Source organism: Leguminivora glycinivorella, chromosome 14 (genome assembly GCF_023078275.1).
Source record: "Leguminivora glycinivorella isolate SPB_JAAS2020 chromosome 14, LegGlyc_1.1, whole genome shotgun sequence".
In the NCBI taxonomy this organism is placed as follows: Eukaryota; Metazoa; Arthropoda; class Insecta; order Lepidoptera; family Tortricidae; genus Leguminivora; species Leguminivora glycinivorella.
The window spans coordinates 5,111,429-5,139,009 of record NC_062984.1 but is presented as its reverse complement, the minus strand read 5'-3'; the positions used below and the strand labels follow the sequence as shown (position 1 = coordinate 5,139,009).

Below are 27,581 nucleotides of genomic sequence, written 5' to 3'. Positions count from 1 at the left end.
AGCCGCGGGCAAAAGCTAATATTCTTATAACTTTACTAGCCTGGGGGGCGATTTTTAGGGTTCCGTAGTCAACTAGGAACCCTTATAGTTTCGCCATGTCTGTCTGTCCGTCCGTCCGTCCGTCCGTCCGTCCGCGGATAATCTCAGTAACCGTTAGCACTAGAAAGCTGAAATTTGGTACCAATATGTATATTAATCACGCCAACAAAGTGCAAAAATAAAAAATGGAAAAAAAGGTTTTATTAGGGTACCCCCCCTACATTCAAAGTGGGGGCTGATATTTTTTTTCATTCCAATCCCAACGTGTGATATATCGTTAGATAGGTATTTAAAAATGAATAAGGGTTTACTAAGATCGTTTTTTGATAATATTAATATTTTCAGAAATAATCGGTCCTAAAGGAAAAAAAAGTGCGTCCCCCCGTCCCACCCCCTCTAACTTTTGAACCATATGTTTAAGAAATATGAAAAAAATCACAAAAGTAGAACTTTATAAAGACTTTCTAGGAAAATTGTTTTGAACTTCATAGGTTTAGTAGTTTTTGAGAAAAATACGGAAAACTACGGAACCCTACACTGAGCGTGGCCCGACACGCTCTTGGCCGGTTTTTTCGAATCTCGAATACGAGATTTTGTCACTAAAATATCGGTTGAAAACGGTGACTTGCTTATTATGTTCAGTGTCGATTTTCTGAATTCGAACGCGTGAGACTCAAAAATCGGCCCCCTGTTCGCTGCGACTATACGAGTATGATTCATTGGTAAATTTTAAACATTAGAGCAATTTATTTACCGCTTCATGAATTTCACTTATCTTGTCCTTCTCATGTAGCATTTTTAGCTGACGGCCTGTTACAGATTTCCCAATTTTCGTATGATTACCGCAAATATTTGACAGAGGCGTTGCCAACTGATTTTAAATTTTGCTCATAATAAATTTATGTTGCCCGTGTGGTGACGGGTTAAGAATTTCACCACCCCCTTTCTTCCCGTGGGTGTCGTAGAAGGCGACTGTGGGATATGGGGTAAATTGTGGCGTAGGCGAGAGGCTGGCAACCTGTCACCGCAATGTCACAGTTTCGTTTACTTTCAACCCCGGGTGACACTGTAACTTTAGCAGTTTCATGTGCTCTGCCTACCCCTTTACAGGCGTGATTGTATGTATGTAAATTTATGTTATTTTTCAGAACAACGTGCTAGAGCTGTGGTCTCTCTTCGACTTCCTAATGCCCGGCCTCCTCGGCACCGAGCGGCAGTTCACTGCGCGCTACTCGCGACCTATTCTCCTCGCGCGCGACGCCAAAGCCACGCCGCTGCAGCTGCAGGCCGGGGCGCTCGCCTGCGAGGCTCTGCACCGACAGGTACTAACTTCTACCTACTCCTATAATTTACCATATGACCAGCTCTCGAACAATCTTGTTAGTACACTACTTGGCCGAGCCACTACAATTTCCAGCTAGCCAGATAACTTTGAAAGCTGGCGCACCTTGCACAGACAATACACTTACGGCCTAGCCACGACAATGGTCTAAGGCGTCTTGCGGCAGCGGCAAGCGGTAAGTCACAAAAACAAAAACGCAGTGCGCGCGAGGCATGCCACGACCTTGCCGCTGTTCGAAATCGCGCGCGGGTTTCACGGGCCTACCCGCGGGAGCGGCGCGCGGGGCGGCGCGCGACTCGAACAACTGTAGCGCGCCGCGCGGGCGGTGCCACGACATTACAGCGGCGCGACCGGCCTAGGCGGCTAGATGGGGCTAGCGATTCCGCGCGAAACAAAACTTTTTGTTTTTATTATGAGCGTCTTGAACCCGAAACCTTTATTTAATGAAAATTGAATTGTACTTTCGCGTATGTAGTATGTAATAATGTTTTCAAACATATTTTTGTAAAGTATTTATTCGTATTTACTCTTAATTTTTTTCTAAGTGTTTATTTATATTAAGTATCATTTAACTAGCCATAAAATAAATTCCATGTACTTAGTCATCACACATATTATTTGTGCCGTTTGTATATCCGAGGTCTTTATAGAGAGAGTACGTCGTAGACGTCGCATCGGACCGATAGATGGCGCCATCGTTCGTTGTAAGTCGCTCCGGCGTCTCACCGCCGCGATGTTGGTAGTCCCGTTTTTCCCCACCTGCAACACAAGGCCCCCCGCGCCCCGACTCGCCACCAGCCACCCTCATTGTTTCGTCGAACGCCGAAGTGACCGGTTGTCGCGTATTCCGTTCGAACATTTTTACAGCATGGTGTCTCGAAATTAATCTTTTAGTTTCTATTTCCTTGTTATTTCTGGTCAAACCAGAGTTATTCGTGTTTTTATTTAAAAAGTGGCTTATAACGTTTCGGAATTATGAAATTTTTCAATTTCATCCGTCAATTCTTTCTTCCCTTTTAATTTGCGCTCGTTCGTCTTGAATAATGAGATATATTATGCCTCGCTAGCGATCATTATTCGTCTTTCGGGGTTCTCACTATAGAAATGAACGAGCGGTGCTTTATGATTCTACCCACTTTTTTGTAAGAAAGTTCCATGCTGCAAAAATCGTTACCGTTAATCAGTTTTCTTTTTAAACTATTCGCATTTCCGAGACTAAAGTAGGAAGTGTTATCCGCGTATTAAAAGTTTCGCGCGAGAATATAAGCGGTAACGTAGGTAAGTTGCTCCGCCGGGGACCACGTGCTCCGGGGACCACGTGCTTCGCGACCGCGTGCTGCGCGACCTGCGGGCTGCGGCGGCGGCGGCGGCGGGCGCGGTGGAGGAATACCGCGCTTCAAGGAGGTTTGAATTTCTCCGACGAATGGGTGAGCAGATTCATATTATTTTAGAAAGAATATGTTCGGTTTCCGATTCGGTGCGGAGGCCCCAAGCCACGTGTCGGCGCCGAAACTTACTGTAGCGCTGCGATAGCGCCGCTGACCGCGGCAGTGTTGTCCGCCGCGTCGGCGCCGCCGAGGTTGCGTAGAAGTTGCCTCCTCGTTAACGATGGCCATCTCTGCGGTGCCGCCGAACAACGTTGTGGCCGCCGCATAGGCGTCGCGTGCGACGCTGTAAGTATGTCTGCTGCTGCCCCGACGCGAACGCCGTGCCGTTAGTGATCAGTCGTCAATACGCAGGCTACCAGCGCGGCTACCTTCTGCCCCCGCCACAACGCCGCGAGCCTGCTGAAGCTGTCCACCAGTATCGCTGGCCGCCACGCTTATGCTGGCGCCTCGATGGTGATGCAGAGCGTTCGTCTGCCGTGACAACGCCGCGATCCTGCTGAAGCTGTCCACCAGTATCGCTGGCCGCCACGCTTATGCTGGCGCCTCGATGGTGACGATGCAGAGCGTTCGTCTGCCGTGACAACGCCGCGATCCTGCTGAAGCTGTCCACCAGTATCGCTGGCCGCCACGCTTATGCTGGCGCCTCGATGGTGATGCAGAGCGTGCGTCTGCCTTGACAACGCCGCGAGCCTGCTGAAGCTGTCCACCAATATCGCTGGCCGCCACGCTTATGCTGGCGCCTCGATGGTGATGCAGAGCGTTCGTCTGCCGTGACAACGCCGCGATCCTGCTGACTGTCCACCTGCTGTAGCTGTCCACCAGTATCGCTGGCCGCCACGCTTATGCTGGCGCCTCGATGGTGATGCAGCGAGCTCATCTGCCGTGACAACGCCGCGATCCTGCTGAAGCTGTCCACCAGTATCGCTGGCCGCCACGCTTATGCTGGCGCCTCGATGGTGATGTAGAGCGTTCATATGTCGTGACAACGACGCGAGACGCGACCCTGCCGAAGCTGTCCACCAGTACTGCTGGCCGCCACGCTTATGCTGGCGCCTCAGTGGTGATGCGGAGCGTAATACTGTTAACCGCTGCACAGGCGTCGCAATCCTTCTGCTGCGTCTGCCGTGACAACGCCGCAAGCTACTTGAAGTTTTCCACCGGTGTCGTCGGCCGCCACGCTGATGCTGGCGCCTTGATGTCGCCTCGATCGCACGAGGTAAGATTGCAGACGCGGCGACCTTCATCGCGCCACCGAGCGCAATACTGCGGCTGCCGCGAAGGCGTCGCTAATTTTCCTGCCGCGTTTGCCGTGACGACGCCGCGAACTCTGTTGATGCTGTTCACCGATGTAGCTGACTGCCACGCTGGCGCCGGTGCCTCCCGCGCTGACGGCGGCGACCTCGAGAGGGCCACCGAGCACGATACTGCGCGACGCGACAGGGCATCGAGACGCCTTTCGAGCTGACGACGGCCGTCTCAATCTCACCGCCGAACATAACAGCGTCTGCTGCAGTGACAAGCTGGTAAGATTGCTGATGTGGGCCCTTGGTGCTGCTAGCCGCCACGCTGATAACGCCCGTCGCGCCTAAGATGTCACGCTCACCGCGAACACTGTCTTCCCCTACAATGGTGCCACGACCACGACTATCCAGGCTCCGTCTGCTATGGTATCGTTGCAGACTCTGTTGCTGACCAGGTTGATACTACCCTCCAATGTGACGCCGGGCGCCGCTATCAGCTGACATCCCGTACACTATGGTATCCACTCTTCTCTTTCCAGTTCCCGTGAAGTACGACTGTATTTACACTCTATTTTGACCAAGGACTCCTCCGTCGCCGAAGTGAGAACAGATAAATTCTTAAGATGCTACGTCCTAACGTGGTTTGGAGACCCATAGTTGAACGAGGTAAGACGTCAATAACCGGACGAGGAGCCGCACTGCTGCGAGGGTGTCCTGACGATGTTCGCGAGCTATCTAATCGGAGAGGCGCCTCGCGAGAAGACCCTGTGATTCCTGTACATCGCTCATTGTGTAGGTCAAAGACATCGTAAAGGTTTGCGGAATTAAAAAAAAAAAATCCCTTTCAGAATGTCCAGATCTGAATTCGAGCCAGCGTCCTGCATCCTGAGCGTGCGTCTGTTTACCGGGCGGACACCAAAACCGATCGGCAATCTGGCCGCGGGGGTTCCAAGTACACGACGATTTCCCGGAGGCTTGTGGCGCCCCCTGTCCATTCGAGAGACTAACTTAATCGCCGAGCCTCTAATAAACAAATTGGGAAAAATAAACCTGCTTCGCCTTAGTGAACTTCAGATTCCAGCTCAAAGCGAAAGGGGCCAGGAACTCAGGAGTACTTCAGTAGTTATCATCTGGCTCGACTATACTCAATTAATATAGTGCTTGATTCGATCGTAGAACCTGATTTCATAAATTTCACAACTTTCGTGGTCTACAGAGGAAGGTTGCACCGCTGCAGTTTCCAGCATTACCTCGTACAGCTGCCGATAGCTGTAGGCCAATCGCCCCTGTTTTGCTTGCATCTGCAGCCCGATAAGACCTTCAATAATCGGAACATTGTACGAAGTAAAGCTCTTCCGATGGAGAATAATCTTCAACAGGCGGTGGCGCTGGCGACTGAAGTGACATGCAGCCGGCTTAAGGTTCGCATAGCACTATATGCTATGCACAGTTCAGTTGTATGTTATGTTATGCTGTACGATGGCAGGACTACATCTCTTCTGTTACGAGTAACTACGACAGTAACTGCTGACTCCAACAGACTGTCGTACGAGGTCAGTATGCACCCCCTGGGAGCCAAGTAAGTGACCTTCGGTGACCTCGCCTTCTTCTGCTTCGCCCGTCATCGTACCTCTTCGTCTGCGAGAGCCCTGCATTACGCCGTACAACGGTACGTATTAAGCCTCCGCCACACATAAAGCGCATTCCGCTTCGCTATCAGCGCGCTGAATGCGCGTGCATTCCGCTCGCGTCCCGCGCGCGTTGCGCTCGCTATCAGCGCTCGTTCGTTCCCGCTAGCGCCCACTGGGCGCAACGCCAGCGTTAGTGCGGTGCACCGCCATTATTGCGCTCCGCCTACGCTCTTAAAGCGCGCATGTGTGGCGGTGTTAAATTCACCCCTTGACCTGCTACCACGACGTGTTCAGCAACCACCAGCGATGCGACACTGACGTCTCCACCTCTCAGTCTACTCTGTCGACCTTCATTGCACGAAGTAGAAATCCGTCGCATCGGGTTTTGGATTAGGTAATGGATTACCCTAAGAGTCAATGACTGACTTAAAGAAATCGACTGATACCTCCGTCCAGTGTAGTAGCAATCGACAGCGCTCGTACTTTTCATCTTCTAGGCTAGTCTTACCGAGCGATCGGTATCCTCAAATGCCCTCACTAAAAAGTTCAGAGTTCAGGAGTCTCGCTTGCAACCGCGCTCGCTTGACGCGAAATAGTCTGATCGAAAATACCAGTATTGTAACAAATAGCCCTTGGGCACGTGAGTGATGACCTTTTTCTGTGTTTGATATGGACGTAAGACGTTGGACTTTAAATAGTCATATCAAAGCTAATATTGATTTAGATAATTTTTACGAAGGGTTGACAAAAGCAGTATCAATTACGTTACCCTGCTACAGTACAGATAGTTACACTACTTTTACAGTTAATTTCCACACTTTGTGTCTGAAATTGGGTTTATAACCTGATAAAATAACGTGTCTGTTAATAATAATAGTGTATCTAAGGTTTTTGTATCTTGTTCAAGTCAGCCTCGCCTACATCTTTTTTTTTTTTTGGTTTTGATCTGCGATGTATTATTATAGAGAAATGACATTATTATGTCATTTCTCTAACTATTCGCTGACTAAAGCTAAACGTCATCACGAAAATCTCTTTATGCGTTTCTGGCACCGAGATATTCGCGGATCGAAGGCTATTTCGACTGATACATCTGTCAAATCGGTTCAACTGATTCACTTATTCTTCTATGCTATGCCAATAGGGCTACCAAAGGCTTGCGCGCCAGCTGACTCGCCACCAGGAGATAATAAACAGGTCTCTATAAAGACCTCGGATATACAAACGGCACAAATAATATAAAAATTTTACCTTCCAATAAAATTTGTATTATTTTGCCTGGTATATCCGAGGTCTGAGTGATGCCTTCCTGGTAGGCTTAATATACCGTCGGCACTTCTCCTCAACAATGAGGGTGGCTGGTGGCGAGTCGGGGCGCGGGGGGCCTTGTGTTGCAGGTGGGGAAAAACGGGACTACCAACATCGCGGCGGTGAGACGCCGGAGCGACTTACAACGAACGATGGCGCCATCTATCGGTCCGATGCGACGTCTACGACGTACTCTCTCTATAAAGACCTCGGATATACCAGGCAAAATAATACAAATTTTATTGGAAGGTAAAATTTTTATATTCTCTTGTACAAGACGTAATTGACTAATTAAAGCATTCTATGCACTTTAGAGTCATATTCGACAGTAAAAAACATGTTTTTAAATATGAAAACGTTCTGGCCGCTCCTAGGCCCTGCCGCCGCTTCTAAAAGTACGTGGCATGGCTAGCGCCCGCGCGCGTTTCCCGCGCAGCCCAGCCGCCCCGCTCGCCGCCTTAGACCATTGTCGTGGCTAGGCCGTTACACCTTATTGGCTTTTACCACGCAGGTCTTAGCACTCGACCAATCCTGTTAGGGTGCGATAAAACGGCACCGATGCATATCCCACCAGATGCATTGATTTATATGTCGCTTTCTACCAATAATCGTAATCTCAAAAAAAAAATCAAGGTGAAAATAAATTTAATATACCAACTTATGATTATTTCCAGGTGCTCCCATTCCTACTACGTCGCGTAAAAGAAGACGTGCTAAAAGAACTCCCGCCGAAGATAACGCAAGACTACTACTGCGAGCTGTCGCCCCTTCAGCGGCGCCTGTACGAGCAGTTCAGCAAGCACGTCCCGCCGCAGGTCACGCGCCAGCAGCACGTGTTCCAGGTCAGTATTCTGTACACCGGGCCAGCTGTCGCACGAGACTAGTGCCGTGTCGCCTGCAGCGGCGCCTGTACGAGCAGTTCAGCAAGCACGTCCCGCCGCAGGTCACGCGCCAGCAGCACGTGTTCCAGGTCAGTATTCTGTACACCGGGCCAGCTGTCGCACGAGACTAGTGCCGTGTCGCCTGCAGCGGCGCCTGTACGAGCAGTTCAGCAAGCACGTCCCGCCGCAGGTCACGCGCCAGCAGCACGTGTTCCAGGTCAGTATTCTGTACACCGGGCCAGCTGTCGCACGAGACTAGTGCCGTGTCGCCTGCAGCGGCGCCTGTACGAGCAGTTCAGCAAGCACGTCCCGCCGCAGGTCACGCGCCAGCAGCACGTGTTCCAGGTCAGTATTCTGTACACCGGGCCAGCTGTCGCACGAGACTAGTGCCGTGTCGCCTGCAGCGGCGCCTGTACGAGCAGTTCAGCAAGCACGTCCCGCCGCAGGTCACGCGCCAGCAGCACGTGTTCCAGGTCAGTATTCTGTACACCGGGCCAGCTGTCGCACGAGACTAGTGCCGTGTCGCCTGCAGCGGCGCCTGTACGAGCAGTTCAGCAAGCACGTCCCGCCGCAGGTCACGCGCCAGCAGCACGTGTTCCAGGTCAGTATTCTGTACACCGGGCCAGCTGTCGCACGAGACTAGTGCCGTGTCGCCTGCAGCGGCGCCTGTACGAGCAGTTCAGCAAGCACGTCCCGCCGCAGGCACGCGCCAGCAGCACGTGTTCCAGGTCAGTATTCTGTACACCGGGCCAGCTGTCGCACGAGACTAGTGCCGTGTCGCCTGCAGCGGCGCCTGTACGAGCAGTTCAGCAAGCACGTCCCGCCGCAGGTCACGCGCCAGCAGCACGTGTTCCAGGTCAGTATTCTGTACACCGGGCCAGCTGTCGCACGAGACTAGTGCCGTGTCGCCTGCAGCGGCGCCTGTACGAGCAGTTCAGCAAGCACGTCCCGCCGCAGGTCACGCGCCAGCAGCACGTGTTCCAGGTCGGTATTCTGTACACTTTCTGTTGAACAGTAAAAAATATAGGGAACTGATCACGTGACTTTATTCGTGACATGTTTTATCTTTTCTATGGGATTCCAGTTTGAGACCCTGGCCTATTGATTAAAAAGCACGTGTCGTAAGTGTTGTAATTTGTAATATATTATGCCAATATTGTAAATCAAGCTGTGCTCCTAGTCATACCTACTTGGTTTCTAAAGTACAAGCGAAGTCTATAAGATAATGATAGATTTAGTTTTGTTAATTCTAAACCATTTTAAAATAGTTTTTTTTTCTTTTCAGTTCCTACACTACCTTCAGAACGTGTGCAACCACCCGAAGTTGGTGCTGACGCCAGACCACCCGGAGTACAGCAAGGTGCAGCAGCAGCTGGCCACGCAGCGCTCCAGCCTCGACGACATCGAGCACGCGGCCAAGCTGCCGGCTCTCAAGTATGAATGTTATTCACGAGTTTTGTAAACTCATTAGTTCAGTTTATGGGGTAACTCTACACTCCAAATAGGCGCAAGATGGACGTCGAGTTGTGGAGAACCGCACGAACTACAATAGGGGTAACTGTAGCCAGCATTAGAGCTGCGAGGGCTAGGGAAAGTACGAGGTACGTGGAAACAAAACTTAGCTCGCATGACTACTGATTTCCTCAAGCCTCAAATGGTTTGTAGGTCTTTTGGTTTGCACATAGTACATAATATGAAAAACCTATGGATGCAAACGGCAGCAAAGGAAATCAAATTTCACCCTTCAAAAATATTCTTGAAGATTGATTCTTCTGGTATTTTTAAAACCTGTGTTCACCGTTTTCAGGCAACTCCTGCTCGACTGCGGTATCGGCGTGACGCCAGACGCCGGCGACACCGGCGCCGTGGTCTCTCAGCACCGCGCGCTCGTGTTCTGCCAGCTCAAGAAGATGCTCGACATCGTGGAACGAGACCTTCTGCAGAAACACTTACCTTCTGTTACGTATCTGAGGCTGGATGGCTCAGTGCCGCCACAGCAGAGACACGCGCTCGTCACAAGGTTCAACAACGACGTGTCTATAGATTTGCTGCTGCTGACTACCACGGTGAGTTGTTATGGAAACATATACCTTTTTTGATGTATCTGAGGCTGGACGGCAGTACCGCCGCAACAGCGACACCTGAGGCCTATTTCTCGAAGCGACAAGTTACAATGTCAATGTCTAATATGACAAGTTGGAAAGAGACTTCCGCTTGTAACTTTTAACTTTCAGTTTTGAGAAATGGGCCTCTGCTGCTGCCGACAACCACGGTAAGTCATACTGCAGAAGCACTTATAAAGTAATAGAATAATATTAGGCAGATAACGAAGTTTTGGATATTTTGCTGACTTTTATAATCCGGGCTGACTTATGCGTCATTCTCATTCGTCTCAAAGCCTACATCTGCAACATTTTGATCGATTCTAGAAAGAAGTCGTATCATTTCAGGTGGGCGGCTTGGGTCTGAACCTGACGGGCGCGGACACGGTGATCTTCGTGGAGCACGACTGGAACCCCATGAAGGACCTGCAGGCCATGGACCGCGCGCACCGCATCGGCCAGCGCCGCGTCGTCAACGTCTACCGCCTCGTCACCCGCGCCACGCTCGAGGAGAAGATCATGGGGTGCGTGCCCACTGACTAACCACTAACTAATACGGCTCTGCGATCCGAACAGGATCGAGGCCTCCTAAACGAGAGCACGCCACTTATCCCTATCCTGCGCAGCCTCCTGCCGATTATCGGCTCGTAGCTGACACAGATCCGCCATCACCCTGTCTCCCTGGCGGTATGCTATTCAAACCGAAATCTCATTCCGAAATCGAATTCTGAGAAGACTAGTGTGAGTGTGCGTATTTGCCCGGTTTCCACATTTTGTCTACGATCACAGGTTGAAACGAGACGTACCGATTTGACCTTTCGTTTAAAGATATCTTTGATTACTGCTCGATGTCTTACCTTAATAAATCGGACGCGATACGCGTGATTCACGTTGGGCGGTTTTAGAAGATTTGCTCGACGTGACGGTTATACGCTTTTATAGACGTATTTAACTCTTTACCATTAACATTTTCAAGATCACTTTGGTGGACTCGGCTATTCGAGTTGAATTGCCTCGTTTTAAATATTATGTACTTAAAAAAAGGAAATAACGATTCGGTCACTTCTGTCGTGTGTTATTTAAGTGCGTCTTGAAGTTCTAGTTTCAGACAGAAATATTCATAATCAATTAAGAGGGGGTAGAGCAGGGAGAATTTTCAGAATCTGTCAAATTACCCCATTACACACACAAACACCCTTCACTCACACTACCTCAATTTACTGTGAAAGGTCAGTGACCCTTAATTTTTTTCAAGAGTGTTATTTTGAGTTTGTAGTCAACTACTGACCTCCTTTGAGAAATTAAAACTGTAAAAAAGGTAGCATACAAGAAGACAGAGAAAAAATACGCATCATCTAGCTTTCCTTCTCTGTTCATGTCTCATGTGACTTAAATTTACCTAAATATGTATATAACGTTCCTTATTCAATTGATTGTTTATCTAGGTGTATTTCAAATTACTTTGCACTTCATTTTGCGTTACTTTTCTATACTTAGATTAAAAATCGTCAGCCTGCCTATCCCCGCAAACATTATTCAAAGACGTGTGTGAAGGGCTAAAGGCCGATACCTCCAGGCAGACAATTATGGTCGCGTGATAAATGATAAACCATCAGCCCTATCACACTATTTGTAAGTGCGATAGGGACGGCCCGATGTTATACCATTTATCGCGCGACCATGATTGCCCTGCCGGTCTTCGGAGGCCTGTGCTGTGCATTACGTATATGCGGGGTGTATTAAAGACTAACAGATAGGTACTTTATTCTTTTTGGTCGTTAGGTTTTTTATCAATTTATCATTTATTTTGATACAAAAATAAAGTATGTGTATAAAATAAAAACCTAATGAATAGAGTACAGCTAGCAGCAGTCATGTCAGAGACACAAAGAAAGACAGGGAATATCGACGCATATCTTATCTTATCCAATACTGCCATGCCATCGGCATCTGCATCAGACTCTTGATCTTACCCAATTTCCGAGTCCCTTCTCTTAATTTCAGTTCCTTGAGTTGAAAATGTTGAAACTCATACTTAGTATTAAATAAACCACAAATACATATAAAAATCACAATATAATTTTAAATTATGGCTTAAGCCCTGTACCAGTTGCAGTCGCCACGTCTGTAAAGCCCCTTGTAGTTTCTTTTAAATGGAAAAATACCTAGATGTCATGTCATACACATCTGTGATGTAACTGAAAATTAAAAAACATCGCTTAGAGATAAGGTTCAAATTAGCATGGCAAAAAATACAGTGCAGTCAAAATACCATCAAAATACGAAAAAGCATATGTCAATGTCAATATCACTGCCGTATGCCGTATTTCAGGCCATAAGGGCTGTTTTCTCAAATATGAAAAAATCTCAAAAGCAGAACTTTAAATAGTATTTTATGCAACAGGCGTTTAAAGGAGATCAAAAAAGACGAGTGGCGTGGGTAACAATTTGAGGCGAAGCCGAAAATTGTTATTAAGACGCCACGAGTATTTTTTGACTCAGTTAAACACCGTTGCATACAATACTTTTTCTACGACCATGCACTTAGTTTTTAATAGGTTTCTCGAATAACTTTCGTGAAATTCACACTGTTTCCTGTATTTTGACGCAAAGGTTTGCACTGTCAGCTCAGCTGCCCAAAGCCTTCCCGCGCACGCGCGCCGTATCGTTATAAGGCGTTGCCATGGTTACAGAGCCAAACAATGCGTTTTCAGTTTTTCGATACTGCGCGCATGCGCGGAAAGCCAGCGGACACTGGCTTTGGGGAATAGACTTTTATGTAGGGTTTTAAAGATCTATGCACGACCCTGTAAATGACGAATAATAGTTCGGGAGTAGAAAAAAGACTTTCTAGGAAAATTATTTTGAACTTGATAGGTAGAACAATTTTTAAAAGTTGTACAAAAAAAATCTGAACTAAGTTTGTAACTATATGAAAAGCATTTTTTATCTTAGATTGCATATTTTATATACATATTATCGTAACGAATTTTCTTTCAAATAAAAAGAGAATTATTAGAATAGGTTGACGGTGTCTACCGTAAACTGGGGTTACATTGACCAATTTGGGAATTTAAACGTAACGTAACTAAGGAAGAAAAAAAATGGGACCATCAACTTTTTCAGTCTTTTCCTGCTAAAAAGCTAACAAGGTAACAAAATAAGTGATATCAGGATTATTGTTTTCTGTCACAATGCCTGCACGTATGAAATGTTTCTTTTTAACCCAGTGGTTGACTGGTAGAGAATGCCTTAAGGCATTATGTCCACCATTTGTACTTATTTTTTTATGTGCAATAAGGAATAAATAAATAAATAAATAAATAAAATAATGTACGCAGAAAAAAAACGATGTGATCAAACATAAACTGACATTGGGGTTACTTTGATACACTATATATATTTTTTAATGATAATCGAATGTAATCACTTGCAAAAGTATTTTATGTCAAGAAAAGATAAAAAAAAATGGTTCGCAGTCAAATATTACAACTCTTTAACGCTATTTTGGGGTTACTTTGATCAAGAATAAAAATTAACATCTTCGAAAAACCAACTTTTTTTGCAATTATTTCAATATTTATCACAAGAAGCGATCAAATTATCAGCCTCAACAAGTACCGTGACAAAATCAGACAATAATTAACTATGTGTCATTATGGTCAATGTTACCCCATGCAAGTGATCAAAGACACCCCACAGAGTAAATCATTACTTAGTAGTAAATACCTAGTTTGACTTTATGATACAAAATTCAATACAATGGTATAGCTAAACACATTTCTGGCAACCTAATATTCACTGTGAACCTTTTACTTTAATACCCACTACGTTAGTTTATAAGTTTATTTAAACATGAAAAATAGCAATAAACTATGCTTATATTTTGACACGTTATCCGCACTGCCCACGACCATACTTACTTATTCACCGCGTCAGAGCACCATCTAACTATAAAGGTTGGTTAAGGGTTATCATAATATGTGTAGATTTCATTACCGACCACTCATAACATATTTAATCCTTATTTTTTGGTAAAATAAATATAATACGCTCGTGACAGGTCATATTTTGTTCGCAATCCGAAAGAGTCAACCCTTTTCCCTATTCACCCCCTTCCCGACCCTATTCACTCCAACGTTAGGGTGAGCGAAAATTACTAAATAAAACGACATATTTTCAAAGACAAACCGAAGTTCACACTGCCGGAAGATTTTTTTGTGTAAAAAATTAGCATGTCACATATAAAAAAACGGCTATCGACGTTCAAAAGTCGGTTTTGGCCCAATTCACCATAAATTACGTTAGTTATACCCGTTCCGACCCCATGAACCCAAAATCTTCAGAAAACGATGTACTATGTAGCCCAATTTTATTTGGTATTTTGGAGGTAACTAGTAAAAATAATTTAGTTTTACAATTGTGCGAAAATAAATTCTCATCTGGCCGGTTTTTTTAACCTGGCCTGGTGGCCTAGTGGTAATAACGTTAGCTGCGTAAGCTGAAGACCCGGATTCGATTCCCGGCTCAGCCACCGTGGGCCTTGTCGTTTTTTCTTTCGTGTATGATATCTATTTCAATATATGTATGTATGTATGTGAACACTTTATTGTACATAAGACAAGTTAGGACATAAAAATACAGTAAAGTTATGATGTACAAAGGCGAACTTATCCCTATAAGGGATCTCTTCCAACCTTTGAGCGAATTGAAAATGTATTATTTATATAAACTTGAAAAAGAACAAATCAAAAATGATTCAATAAAATAATTTTATTTCTTCCCTAGTTGTATAGTTTCATACTTATGATTTTTATTTTAAAGTAATCCGTCTATATTATAGCAACCATGGGTGATTTTTGCGGACTTAAGTAGAAACGTGGAGGTAGACAGAAGTGTGATTAACATTTCTAAGTGTTAATTTCTTGTATCTAGTCTAACTACGAAGCAATACATTGACGTATAAATTGCGTCCATATACAGAGAGGTCATTCATAAAAATACCACTTTAGGTAAGTTATTGTATACAATGTGACAATCATTGACCACACATCCCAATTCACCCCTCTTCCGACCCTAATCAGCCCCTTCGTAAACCTATTCACCCCCTTTGCGACCCGATTCCCCCATTCCTGATCCCATTCACCCCTCAGGCCGCGGATATTTATTCATCCCGTAAAAATTCCCCAACACAGTTGCATCGCTTTCTTCATGAAAACCATTATAAAAATGAAAATATGTCTTATGATTTTCTGTTATACATAAACTTTAGAAGTGTATACACATTCAAAAGGATAATGAACGATTAAAATGAGTAAAAATCCAATAAATTTGAACGTCAACTTTGACAGACATGAAACTGTAAATAAAAATGTGTGGCTTGCACATTTTCACTGTAATTTTAAATATGTAACACATTTTTTTTAGTAACATATTGTGTATAATACTTTTCATTCAACAGATAACTGTTATTGGCCTAAGACTATGTAAAAATACCTATGTAAGTTGAATATTTACGGCTGTTGTCCTAAATACCAATAATAATAATAAAAAAAAATATATATTATTTTCCTACTTTGATTGCGGAAAATAGAAGGAATATGTCAAGAAATATAATAACATTATATACCCCCGGAACCCTTTTCACCCCAAATTACGGTATTTATTAAATTGTCAAGAGTGAACAGGCATCTTCCGGGCGAGCTCACTCCATCGTAGGCCACGTCTTTGCCTTTGGCTAGTCTGTGGTCAAGAGTAAGCCCATTTATAATTTAAAAAAAAAACCGGCCAAGAGCGTGTCGGGCCACGCTCAGTGTAGGGTTCCGTAGTTTTCCGTATTTTTCTCAAAAACTAATACTGAACCTATCAAGTTCAAAACAATTTTCCTAGAAAGTTTTTATAAAGTTCTACTATTGTGATTTTTTTCATATTTTTTGAACGTAGGGTTCAAAAGTTAGAGGGGGGGGGGACGCACTTTTTTTTCCTTTACAAGCGATTATTTCCGAAACTATTAATATTATCAAAAAACGATCTTAGTAAACCCTTTTTTATTTTTAAATACCTATCCAACAATATATCACACGTTGGGGTTGGAATTAAAAAAAATCTCAGCCCCCACCCTAATAAAACATTTTTTTTTTCATTTTTTATTTTTGCACTTTGTTGGCGTGATTGATATACATATTGGTACCAAATTTCAGCTTTCTAGTGCTTACGGTTACTGAGATTATCCGCGGACTAGGGTTGTAAATAGAAAAAAAACCAAATGTTTTTTTTCAGAATTATGAAAAAAAACATGAAAAAAAACCGAGCACCTTGATTTTTTTTCTAAATATGGTTTTTTTTTTCAGATAAACAAATAATACGACAATAACGGTTTTTCGTGAGTTGTAACGTGTTTCAATAACAATAACGTACATTTTAATTCAGTATACAAACGTTTATTGGGGAATCCCCGATGCGGCGTGTAGCGTGGAGAGGCGGTGGTGTTGCCAACAGTAAATAGTGATAACTACAAACTACAGATTTCGTAAATGGTACTTTTATAAGACCAGAAATTAAAGTTATTTGATTAAATTCGTTTAATAATTAACATTAAGTCTAAAAAACCGTATAAAAGTATTAACTACTTTGCAAATTTTGAGATTTCGTACTTTAGAAAAAAAACATACTCCAGAAAAAGAACTGTTTTTTATCACGGTTTTTTTTCATGTATTTTTTCAAGCCAGAAAAAAAACCGTTTTTTTACAACCCTAGGACGGACGGACGGACGGACGGACAGACAGACATGGCGAAACTATAAGGGTTCCTAGTTGACTACGGAACCCTAAACATTGTCATTATGTAAAATCTCGGAAACTACGAAACCCTACATTGACGCGCTCTTGGTCGATTTTTCGTCTTAATGCTATGTAAGAGATAATAAAAAATTACACCTCCCAATTTATAATAAGTTTTTTTTGCAAAAAAAATATTTTCACCACACCAACTGGTAAAGGCATTCTTTGCTATTCGAAAACAGATAGCAAAATTGCATTTTATCCACAAGGGGGCAAAGTAATTTCATGCAAATTTTAACCCGATGTCTTAATATGTCTGCTAGATTTTACCCTATAAATGATGATTTTGAATCAAAAATATTGAATAAATTGATGAATTTGATTTGTTTTGATGTTTTATAGTCAGTATTTTGTTCGTGTTGGTGTGGTGAAAAATTTTGTGTTTCACTCGGTGGCAAAGTTTGTTTAACCTTCGTGCCTTGATACCCTCGCAACGCTCAAGATTCCACTTTTTGAACCACTCGCTACGCTCGCGGTTCAATATTGGAATCTTTCGCTTGCTCAGGTATCAATATTGGCACGTGCGGTTAAACAACTACTTCACTAAAACAAATAACTATTATTGCTCTCCGAGACATTTTTAAAAACCCCTGACTCAATGGGTATACGACGTTTCATAACAGAGTTCCTATGATCACCTTTCTGCTCCATCATCAGATTAGCTCCATGATACCATAATATTGCATTGTCACTTGATTTACATAGGTGTGCAAAATTTCAGCTCAATTGGAAACCGGAAAGTGGGTCAAATTTAGCTTCTACGTTTTGACTCAAACTAACATACCTACTAACAAGGCAAGTTGAATAAAAGCTTGTATAAAGGCTCGTTTTCGTGAACTGTCAAATCACCTCATACAATTTACGGCTGTAAGGCAACCAGGTAGGGTTTATTATTGCACTTTAATTACATATTAATGATTTCTAGCCCGTAAGATATATATTTGCTTTAACAATGGATAGATATTTATGCGGGTGAAAGTGTAATTTAGGTTTTTATAAAGAATCAAATATTTTTAAGCGACCCGATCAGATATGTATGCGGATAAGGACCTCCCACATCTACCGTCTTGCGATCGTAGCGTCGGGCCAACTGTATGGTTAAGCCGCGCTGACGCGGCGTCTTTTTCCATACAGTTGGCCCGACGCTATACGCTCGCGAGACGCTAGAAAGAGAGACGATGTTTTTGCCGGTCACGGAGCATCACAAATTTTTGCCGGGAACATGTCGTCATATACTTATGTTATGGCCCACTATAGAAAATCAGATATTTTTGCACGGCTGTTCATAGTCATTTATGCTGGTCACCAGCTGGTGTTCCATGAATATTTGGTTTAGTTGAGTGGAGAAGTGCCATTCAAAACAAGCGCTTTGTAAACAACGATGTATTTAGGTGATTTATAATTATTATTGTTTTCAACTTACGGTTACGTGTTCGCGGTATGCACAGAGTAAATCTTTAATGAAATTGAGTCATTTTTTTTATATACACAATTAAATTTGAACCAGAATCACTATACCTATACCCGCTCGCATTCCCCTTTTTTCTATTCTAAGTAAGAATCGATTAATACGTATCTGAATATGTATGAATAAATTAAATTGTAATTGTTTACATACAACCTGTGAAGTTTGGTTGACAAAATTTGACGTAGGTACTGTCATATATATTTTTAAAATGACGTACTGTTAATACCAGCGTAATGAAAATGTATTCCAATGAGTAAAACAAAACATTAAACTTTTTTCAATTTAACCGAACTAGAATGAAATCATTTATACTCATTCGGTTGTGTTCGTTATTTTCTTTGATAATGTGATATATTTTTATTTATTTTTTATGCACAAGCCATGCACCTTTAAATTTTAAATGAGATTGGATCTCCACCTGACATATTTGATTTACCCTATTTATTTTGAGCACAGTTTTACACTGGTATGGTTTTTCGTGTACGTACACTATTTTCTGTCAAAATATTTGTCAAATTTAATTGTCAACGCGGAGCGACCGGCGACACGTCTGCCTCCGATGAGCCGCTCACGGCATCTAATCGAAAGGAGAATTCTGACAGCAATGGCGAATGTATGGAAATTTTACGATAGTTTAAATTTAAGGTAAAATTTCTTTGTTGCCTTTGAGAGGAAAAATATAAAAAACCTCAAAACTTCTAGTCCATTTATCTGGCTTTTAGAATCACTTAATGTTATAACTAAAGTATTGAATTTTTTAACAAAGTTTACTAAACGGCGACATACGTTTTTCTCATTTTAGGTCAACTTTGCGTGGGTTTATTTATTATACCTTTATTAATTAATAACCATCCGACTTATTCGACAATCTTTTTCCAGGTTACAAAAGTTCAAGCTGCAAACGGCGAACACGGTGATCAGCAGCGAGAACGCCGCCCTCGAGACCATGGGCACCGAGCAGCTGCTCGACCTCTTCCACCCCTCCACTTCCACTTCCACCCCCCACAACCCCACCCCTGGACCATCGTCGCTAGAGGCCTTACCGGATTTATGGGATGACAGGCAGTATGAGGAGGAGTATGACATGTCTAACTTTATTAAAGGACTCAACACCTTGAAGGAATAAAAGTCAAGGGAAACTGGCACCGAATAGCTGCTGGATTTCTTCCACCCTGGAGGGGTCTCTACTTCCACCCCCTACAACCCCATACACCACCACCCTCGGACATCTCTGAAGGTCTTATCGGACCTGTGGGACCATCTCCAGTATGAGGAGAAGTATGATATGTCCTACTTCATACAGGAACTTAATACGTTAAAGGAGTAAGATTCGAACGCCATACTGACTGCGAACCTAAACCTATTCCAACTCATCACTCCTGCTGTCCCGGACCCTCTCATTAGGGACTGTCCGACCTGCGGGACTACAGCCACTACAGCCAGTACAGTCACCGGCATAAATAAGTGATAATTTCTGTACCTTGTCGCTTTTAATTGTTTGACAATTTCGTATGACATTACAAACAAGACGTTAATGTGACAAGGTATAGAAATCATTCCATATTTATGCCGGAGACTGTACGAGAAGTATCACATGTTATGTGTACGGCATTTTTATGACGAGACTCCACATGTTAAAGGAGTGACTATAGAGGCTTACACCAAATCTTAGACAGTTTTCACTTTACGTATTGACAAGTTTCTCACTAGAGTTACAGTTTAAGCACGCACTTGGCGTTTAACTTCGAAGGGTCGGTTGCACCATACCATCTGTCGCCGTTATAAATTAGTTAAATTCTATTGGATGTGAAATTTCATATGGATATTTCTCTGCTGCATGACAATGATCTGTCTTTTCATGGTTATTTTCATTACACTTATATTGACCTGGATATAGACAGTGATTACCTTTTTGATTTTTGTCGAGCTCCCGATATTTCAACTCGGTTGCATGTATCACGATAACGGAAAACAGTTTCGGTCAATATAAGTCTTATGATGTGTCTGTTAACTGTGGTTGACGCAACTGGCCCTAAATGTGTATTAGGCATATATGTTCAATAGAAATACAGTTTAATATAAAGTAGCAGTAGTGACGCAACGTCAGCTTTAGCAAGTTGCCTTAGTAAATGTTGTGATTATTCCTATCCAGATAAATTTCACATAAGGTACAGCAGGGCAAATCTCGACTGGGGGCTAAATGTAACTGGTCCATTTTTTCCATGTTTTAAAATGTTTTCATTATTAAATAGTGTCCACCGGTTATATATAGTAGGCGTGTTCAGTGGATACATGTAGAACTCAACATCATAGTGTAATAATGGAAACAATGGATTAGTTACAATTGCCCCCCAGTCAAGATTTGCCCCGCTGTACCTTACTATTGATTATGAAAAATTTCAAATAATTAGATGACTTATCTAAGATACCAATCGTTTCGACGAACAGTAACGTAGCGTAAAATAATACAGCCGTAGGCAAAATCGTATCTGAAAATTCTGAAAAACCCTTTTCTTTGAATGTGTATGTGAAGAGCCTACAACTATTTACGTCACTATTTGTTCGCTTCAAATAGAGCAAAATTTTAGATTTTTTGTAATTTTGTCTTTACAATTATATTCCTTATAGTATAGATAGATCTTCACGCACCCATTGTCCAAAAAATATTTGCACAGTGTCTTTATTAGGTAATGCCAAAGGCACATAGAGTAGTAGCGATTTTGTACGTTTTGATGAGTTTAGCATTGTATTGACACCGTGTTATCTTGTAGAAGCAAAGTAAGTAAGATTCACTAAGCCTAGAACGCACTGTAATTCTTTTCTTGCGGTTTCAGAGCCGCAAAAATTGTAACGTAATGTATGCTTCATAATCATAACTTTCATAAGCGGCACACAAGAAATCAAACTGAATCAACAAAAAAAATCGCAGTATGTTCTTAGTGGATTATGCTGACTTTGGTTCTGTATGATTTAATTCTAAAAAGTATAAACATTTGATAGTATTGGCGCGCGAATAGGCATATTATACATAGTAAAACTGTTTGTCCTAGCCTAGGATATGGTATACTAAATACCTGATAGGGGCTACAATTAGATGAAAAGGTAGATACGACGCCTAAGGATCATTATTTCATTTAATAAATACCAATGGGGATGGCCAGTAATATTTTGCAGATGACGCCAGCTCACGTTTTACCTGTCAATCAAGACGACGAATAGGATCGTTTTCAAATAGAATAAATAAAAATAAAATTCACATCATTAAAGGCGAAATCTTTGACATTCTTTGACATACATCTGATATCGGATCGTAAATGTGAAAACATAGTGAAAACGCTCTAACGAAAAGTTAGGTATGTTTATCATATTAATATGGACAGAGGCCATTTAAGCTGAATCGTATATTACTTCAAAAAAGATTTTTCTTTTGTTACATGATATACGCCTTTGCTTTACCACCGGCATAAGGTCGAGTATACACTGGGCCACATGGCGTATTCGAGCGAAGCGAGATGTTAGTTTAGAGTGCAAGTTTGATTGTATAAGTAATTTTTTTTTAAATGTTAACGACGTAAATACATCGCAAATTGTGATCCTCTAGCTTACAGAAGTAAGTTCCTTTATATAAGAAAATACCTCACTTCTTCTCTTTATTTATTGTTAGAACTAAGAAAGACAGTCATTGATTTAGTCATTTTCGTAGATTTAGAGTGTGTTACGCTTAGTTATTATTGTACCTGCTCAAATAAAAACGAAACTTGAACTTGACTTTTGTATGCAATATTTCAGTTGAACATTAGTATTGGGCATTAAAAATCCTTAGTCTGACTAAGCTAAGTTGGCAGCGATTATTGTAGTGTCACTGGCAACTTATCTTGGTCGGACTCCCTTCATTATATGGTTACTTTTGTTTCTTTTTTTTTCTTTTTGTATGTGTGTGGATGTGTTTGAATTAAAATAAAGAAATATGTTTGTCGACAATTTACTTGTTTTATTAAAACTCCTTTGTAATTCATATGCGTTTAATTGATGCACTGCAAAATTTAAAAAACCAATCTTCTTTCACTGATCTTGCGGATCTGCCACTTTGTACTCTTTTTCCCAGACTGTATGTACTATCTGGGATATAGCGAATATACTACAGAGTTGATAGAGCAAATGCTATACCCCAATTGAAATTTTGAAAAACCCCCAACATGGTGGACCGATTTTCATGAAACATGGCTAAGAACACTCCCGACTAGTTCAGCTTTCAAACAAAAAAAATCTAAATCGTAATCGGTTCATGTTCGGGAGCTACGATGCCACAGGCCACAGACAGACAGACACGTCAAAATTATAACATCCAGTGGTTTTTGGGTCGGGGGTTAAAAAGTGAAGGCTAACGCAATTTCTGTCCTCAACAATATATTTGCGTTGTTATACCAGTTTTTAGTTCCTACCTTCTGTCTTCATTGGCCTCCATGATGTGGTCTCCATCGTCAGGTACCTAAACCAGAGGTAAACTATTTGGTTGATTTTTTCATTACATTTCAAAATTTGAAAAATATTTGACATTTGCAGCGTGAAATGGAACGTAAAAGCAGGCAGTTACGTAAAAACAACACTAGAGGTCGGTATAGTGCATCAACACCTCTCAGCAGCGACGTCAACGGTGTGAATATTTTTTGTTTTCTAAGTGAATAATGTTGTTTTCTAGCCTTTGATAAGTTAAATTACTATTTACAAAGTTACTATAAGTGTTTATCTTCAATCAAGTGTTAATATTTTCCTAGAAAGTTGAAAGTTTAGTGTTTGAAGTTGTAACGAACTCTGGGATCACTCACTTTTGGGAATTCAGGTGTCAACGAGGTAAGAAACCGAAGCTTATTCCGAGATTGTGACTTCTATAATTAACACTATTGATACTAACACATGTATTTGCGTTCCCGGTCCTCGTAATTAGTTCAATGTAAGCTAATTTTGGAAGAACGCAGGTAATAGTTATAAATAATACTTTGTATAGGTTAGGATGTTTTGTCTTGTGTATAGATGTGTATTCCCTGAGTACACACGATGCGGACGACTCGGCAGCGCTCGCTGGCTGCAGTTACATGTTTTTGTATATTTCTCCAAAACTTTTGTAAAAGTTTGTTGTTTTAAAACTTATTTTCTGTAAATATAATCACAAATGGAAAGTTAACAAATAGCAGAAGTATTCAAACTGAAAGGTTGGAAGTATTCAATAAATTCATTAAATCCAAATATATTTTGAAAATCATCTTCATTGAAATTATGGGTTAAATAAAAGTCAGTCATTTCTTACAGCCCTGGAGATTAGAAGTACATCATACATAATTACATAGTATATGTCAAAACTAGGATAAATCCAAACTATTTCTGTACTATGTTTATGCTAATAGTTCTATAAAAGTTATGAGGAGATGCTTGCAATTGTAAATGAGATCTATGTTGACACTGTTAACGTGACAAGAGAGACAGTGTTAAACATCCTGACAGGCAATTGCATTATAGGGGATGGTTATTTTTATTTAGAAAATAAATTAAAAAAATTTTATTTAAAGGAAATGAAAATAAAAAAAATCATATGAAAATTTTGTTTTAATTGCTAGTGAAAGCTAATTGTATTTATGTTAATTAACGTTCCTTAAAATATCCGTGACTAATTTGGTAACACCCTATTTATATATGATGAGATATATTGAATTGACTATATGAGTAAGTCAAAATTGCGAAAATCATTTTAGAAACAAATTGAAAAGAAGAAATGGCATCGGCTTGATAATCATACACCTTCTGAAGCTTCAAATAATAATAAGGTAACCCTAATGTAAACATATATTAAAATCTACAACCATAACATGAATCCAGCGTGATAGAAATAAAATGAAGATCCTTTAATGGAGAAGAGTCTAGAGATGGGCCGAATAATCGGTATTTGGCATGTTACATTGCCGAATATTTACCAAATAAACAAAGTAAATATAGTGTAAGTTGTTTCATAATTCATCCTATTTCAGCATTCTAAGGAACTACCAAAGGGAGTTAAAAATGCGTTGAAATACAAATACAATAATATTGTAAAAAAGTAAAAATAACATAGTTTAAGAAACAAAATCCAAAATTTTCTTATGCACTAAATTATAGGAACATTAAGAGCCTTTAGTAAGACAAATCATATAAATATAAATAAATATAAATATATAAAAGTAAGATAAATGTACCCCTTACCAATCATTGAAAAGTTTTTAACTTTAAGCCAGAATTTAAAATATGGCGAATGTTCGGTTCGGTAACAGCTGAACCGAATGTTCGGCCCGAATATTCGTATTCAGCCTATATCTAGAGAAGACTGAAAAAAATACTTATTTCAAGCCTCACGTACATGAAATTAATGAGTTGATTTGGCCCTACAACAGTCCTGCAAAATAGTGTGTGATATGTCCAGCACTGTAGTCGGAGTCAGAAATTCAGAATGCATTTTTGATATAAATCTGTTTCTCTAAAATTCCTTCAAATTTTGTCCCCCAATGGAAAAAGTTTGCCTACCACTGATATTGAGCCTATTGCCCTGTACAGGCGTAACATTAACAACTTTCCTTTTGTGTCTGGTGTGCCTTATTGATTTTAAAATCTCAAAAGACTTCTCTACAACTAAATGTGGACTGCAACTGGAAATGTTTGTTTATAAATATAAACCCAGACGCAAATAGCCAGCTTGGCCTAAAACTAGTAAATTCTCTGATCTGATCCATAGAAGCTAAAGTAAAAATGATAAAATAATAAGTTTTTGTTTTTATTAGTTCTTTATTTCAAAATAAATACAAAATTTCAGCAATAAACATCTATTTCAGCAACAAATACATCAGCTACAATGTATTAATAATAAAATATATGAAATCTTATGCTTGGATGAAATTGGAATAAGTGCAAAAGTATACACTTGATAATTCTCACGTACACGGTCAGCACTGCGGGCAGCTTATGGGGCTGTCACTTTGCTTACTAGCGTGGTTAAATATGCCTGGATGTAATTGAAATTACAAAAATATACAACTTGACATGGCTCACGTGCATTGTCGGCACTGCGGGCAGCTTTTGGGGCTGTCACTTTGCCTACTAACGTGAATTCAATACTATGCCTGGACGAAACTTAATGACATGACAAATATCTGCAGTTTGACAGTTTCTCACGTGTATGGTTCGTAATGCGGGCTGCTTCTGGGGCAGTCACTTTACGTTCTGACGTGAACCCATACGAGCACTGCGGGCAACCTGTGGGGTTGTCACTTTGCCGTCAAAGCCTGTTGCCGTTATGAAACCCTCTCATCAGGTGCATAAAAGTCATCTATGTCATGATCTATCGATATAATACTTACAGGCGAGTTGCGCGGCGATGTTTACTCGATAAGGGATGAGGAATTGAGGATACTAATCAGCTTGAAACCATAAGAACGACCTTTCATTTGCCAGAACAATCAATGAGCCCCACTAATCCGCCGACCCGTCCATCATCGGAACTGTCCCCACCGGCAACTCCAGGCATACCACTGCAGACATCCGAAGCACCTACACAAGCAATTGAGCAACAAAAAAAACAACGGCCACCGCTTCTGCACCAGATGTTCCTGTACGCGATACACCGGAAGTAACTTTGCTACAAGGAGATGAGACTCTAGACAACACTCTTAACTACTGGGTGAGGATCCGACACTAATCCAGCAATATGGAAAAGAAATTCAAACCGATTGGACAAAGCGTCTACAGTGCATTGCGACTAATGGCTTGACCACGGAAGCTCGCAAGGAACTATGTGACAGACACTTACCTCCTATAAACTGCATTTTGATTGACGCTCCAGAACTTAATCAGCAAATAATAGCTGCGGTCTCGGATGCAACAGTTAAGCGAGACAAAAGTATACAATTAAAACAAAAACAAATTGGACGAGCAATATCATTCGTTGGCGAGGCTCTCAGTACTTTAAAGTAGACAAGACCAGATATAAAACTTCTAATGGATGCCTGCCGTTTACTTTGTGATAACCAAAGCCTAGACTCAATCACACGACGAAACGTTATCCTCTACAAACTAAAAAAGATATGAAAGTACAAATACAAAGACGAACATAGATAAATTTCTATTTGGCTCGGAACATTCCGAAACATGTAAGACTGCAAAATCCATATCTAAGTCGGGAGCCGACCTGAAATTACCCATGTCATATAACAAAAACTTTGACCCTAAACATAATTTAATCTGGAAGGCTTCTCCTCCAAGTCACAGGCATCAGGAGATCAAGAAGAGCAGGGAGCCTGCCCCTTCCAGGAGTCAGCACGCGAGCAGCTCGCGCCCATCGCGTCGACCGTCCCGCCACAGGTACTCGCTTCGCCGCTAGCTGGAACACCGGTGAGTCACACAGGGAGACTGTCCCATTTCTATTATCAATGGTCACTGCCGACACGAGATCCAGTGACGTTATCATGGATAGCCGGATACTAGATAATTACACTACGCCCGGTGGTGCAAGTTCACCCTCCCAAAGAAAGAACCTTTCCTATTAATGAAAAGCTTCTATTTTTGAATGTAAACCATGTACTTAGTGGACAATATTTATCACCTATATTTTTAATCCCAAAACCAAATGGTAAACATAGATTTATCCTTAATCTTGAAAACTTTAACAAATTCATTGGCACAGAACATTTTAAACTGGAGGATTTAAGGACTGCCTTAAAACTGTTTTCTGAGAGATGTTTCATGAGTACTCTAGACCTTAAAGACGCTTATTTTTAATGTAAATGAAATTCACGAAAATATCTCCGATTTAAATTTAATACAAAATTGTATAAATTTAATGTATTACCATTTCGCCTTAGTACTGCTCCATTTGTATTCACCAAAATAATGGAACCAGTCACGAAATTGCTTAGAACTTGTGGTTACATATCCTCTGTGTATTTAGATGATTTTCTCTTAATAGGACGAACATATAATACTTGTTTGGAAAATATTTTAGCTACAAAACAACTTTTAACATCTTTAAGATTCATTATAAACGAGGAGAAGAGTAACATGATACCCAGTACTAAGTGTAACTGTTTTAGATTATATAATAGACACTAAACATTTCCAAGTCACTTTGCCTGATGACAAAATCATAAAATAAAGAAATAATTAAATCTTTATATTGATTTTGCTCGTTTAATCGGCTTGCTTTACGTGTCCTGCGGTAGAGTACAGTCTCTCTTTATGTTAAAGAATTCGAAGGACAAAAATATCTCAGCTCAATGAACGATCCCGATGACTTTGAAAGATATATGAATATTCCTCAGTCACTAA

At 41.5% G+C, this 27,581-nt stretch overlaps 2 protein-coding genes across 2 annotated transcripts in view; both read left to right on the top strand.

Moving 5' to 3' along the window:
* The window catches only part of LOC125233147 (TATA-binding protein-associated factor 172), a 67,898-nt gene extending 47,371 nt beyond the window's left edge, over positions 1-20,527 (top strand). Inside the window, 6 exon segments of the mRNA XM_048139027.1 lie at positions 1,188-1,361; positions 7,624-7,791; positions 9,116-9,264; positions 9,638-9,896; positions 10,281-10,456; positions 19,119-20,527. Of these exon segments, the coding sequence (XP_047994984.1) occupies positions 1,188-1,361; positions 7,624-7,791; positions 9,116-9,264; positions 9,638-9,896; positions 10,281-10,456; positions 19,119-19,365 (1,173 nt within the window). The 3' untranslated portion in view covers positions 19,366-20,527.
* Positions 20,528-22,812: 2,285 nt separating this feature from the next.
* LOC125233045 (axin) overlaps positions 22,813-27,581 on the top strand; it is a 127,547-nt gene continuing 122,778 nt past the window's right edge. Inside the window, 1 exon segment of the mRNA XM_048138887.1 lies at positions 22,813-23,090. The gene's annotated coding sequence lies outside the window, so the exon portion shown is untranslated.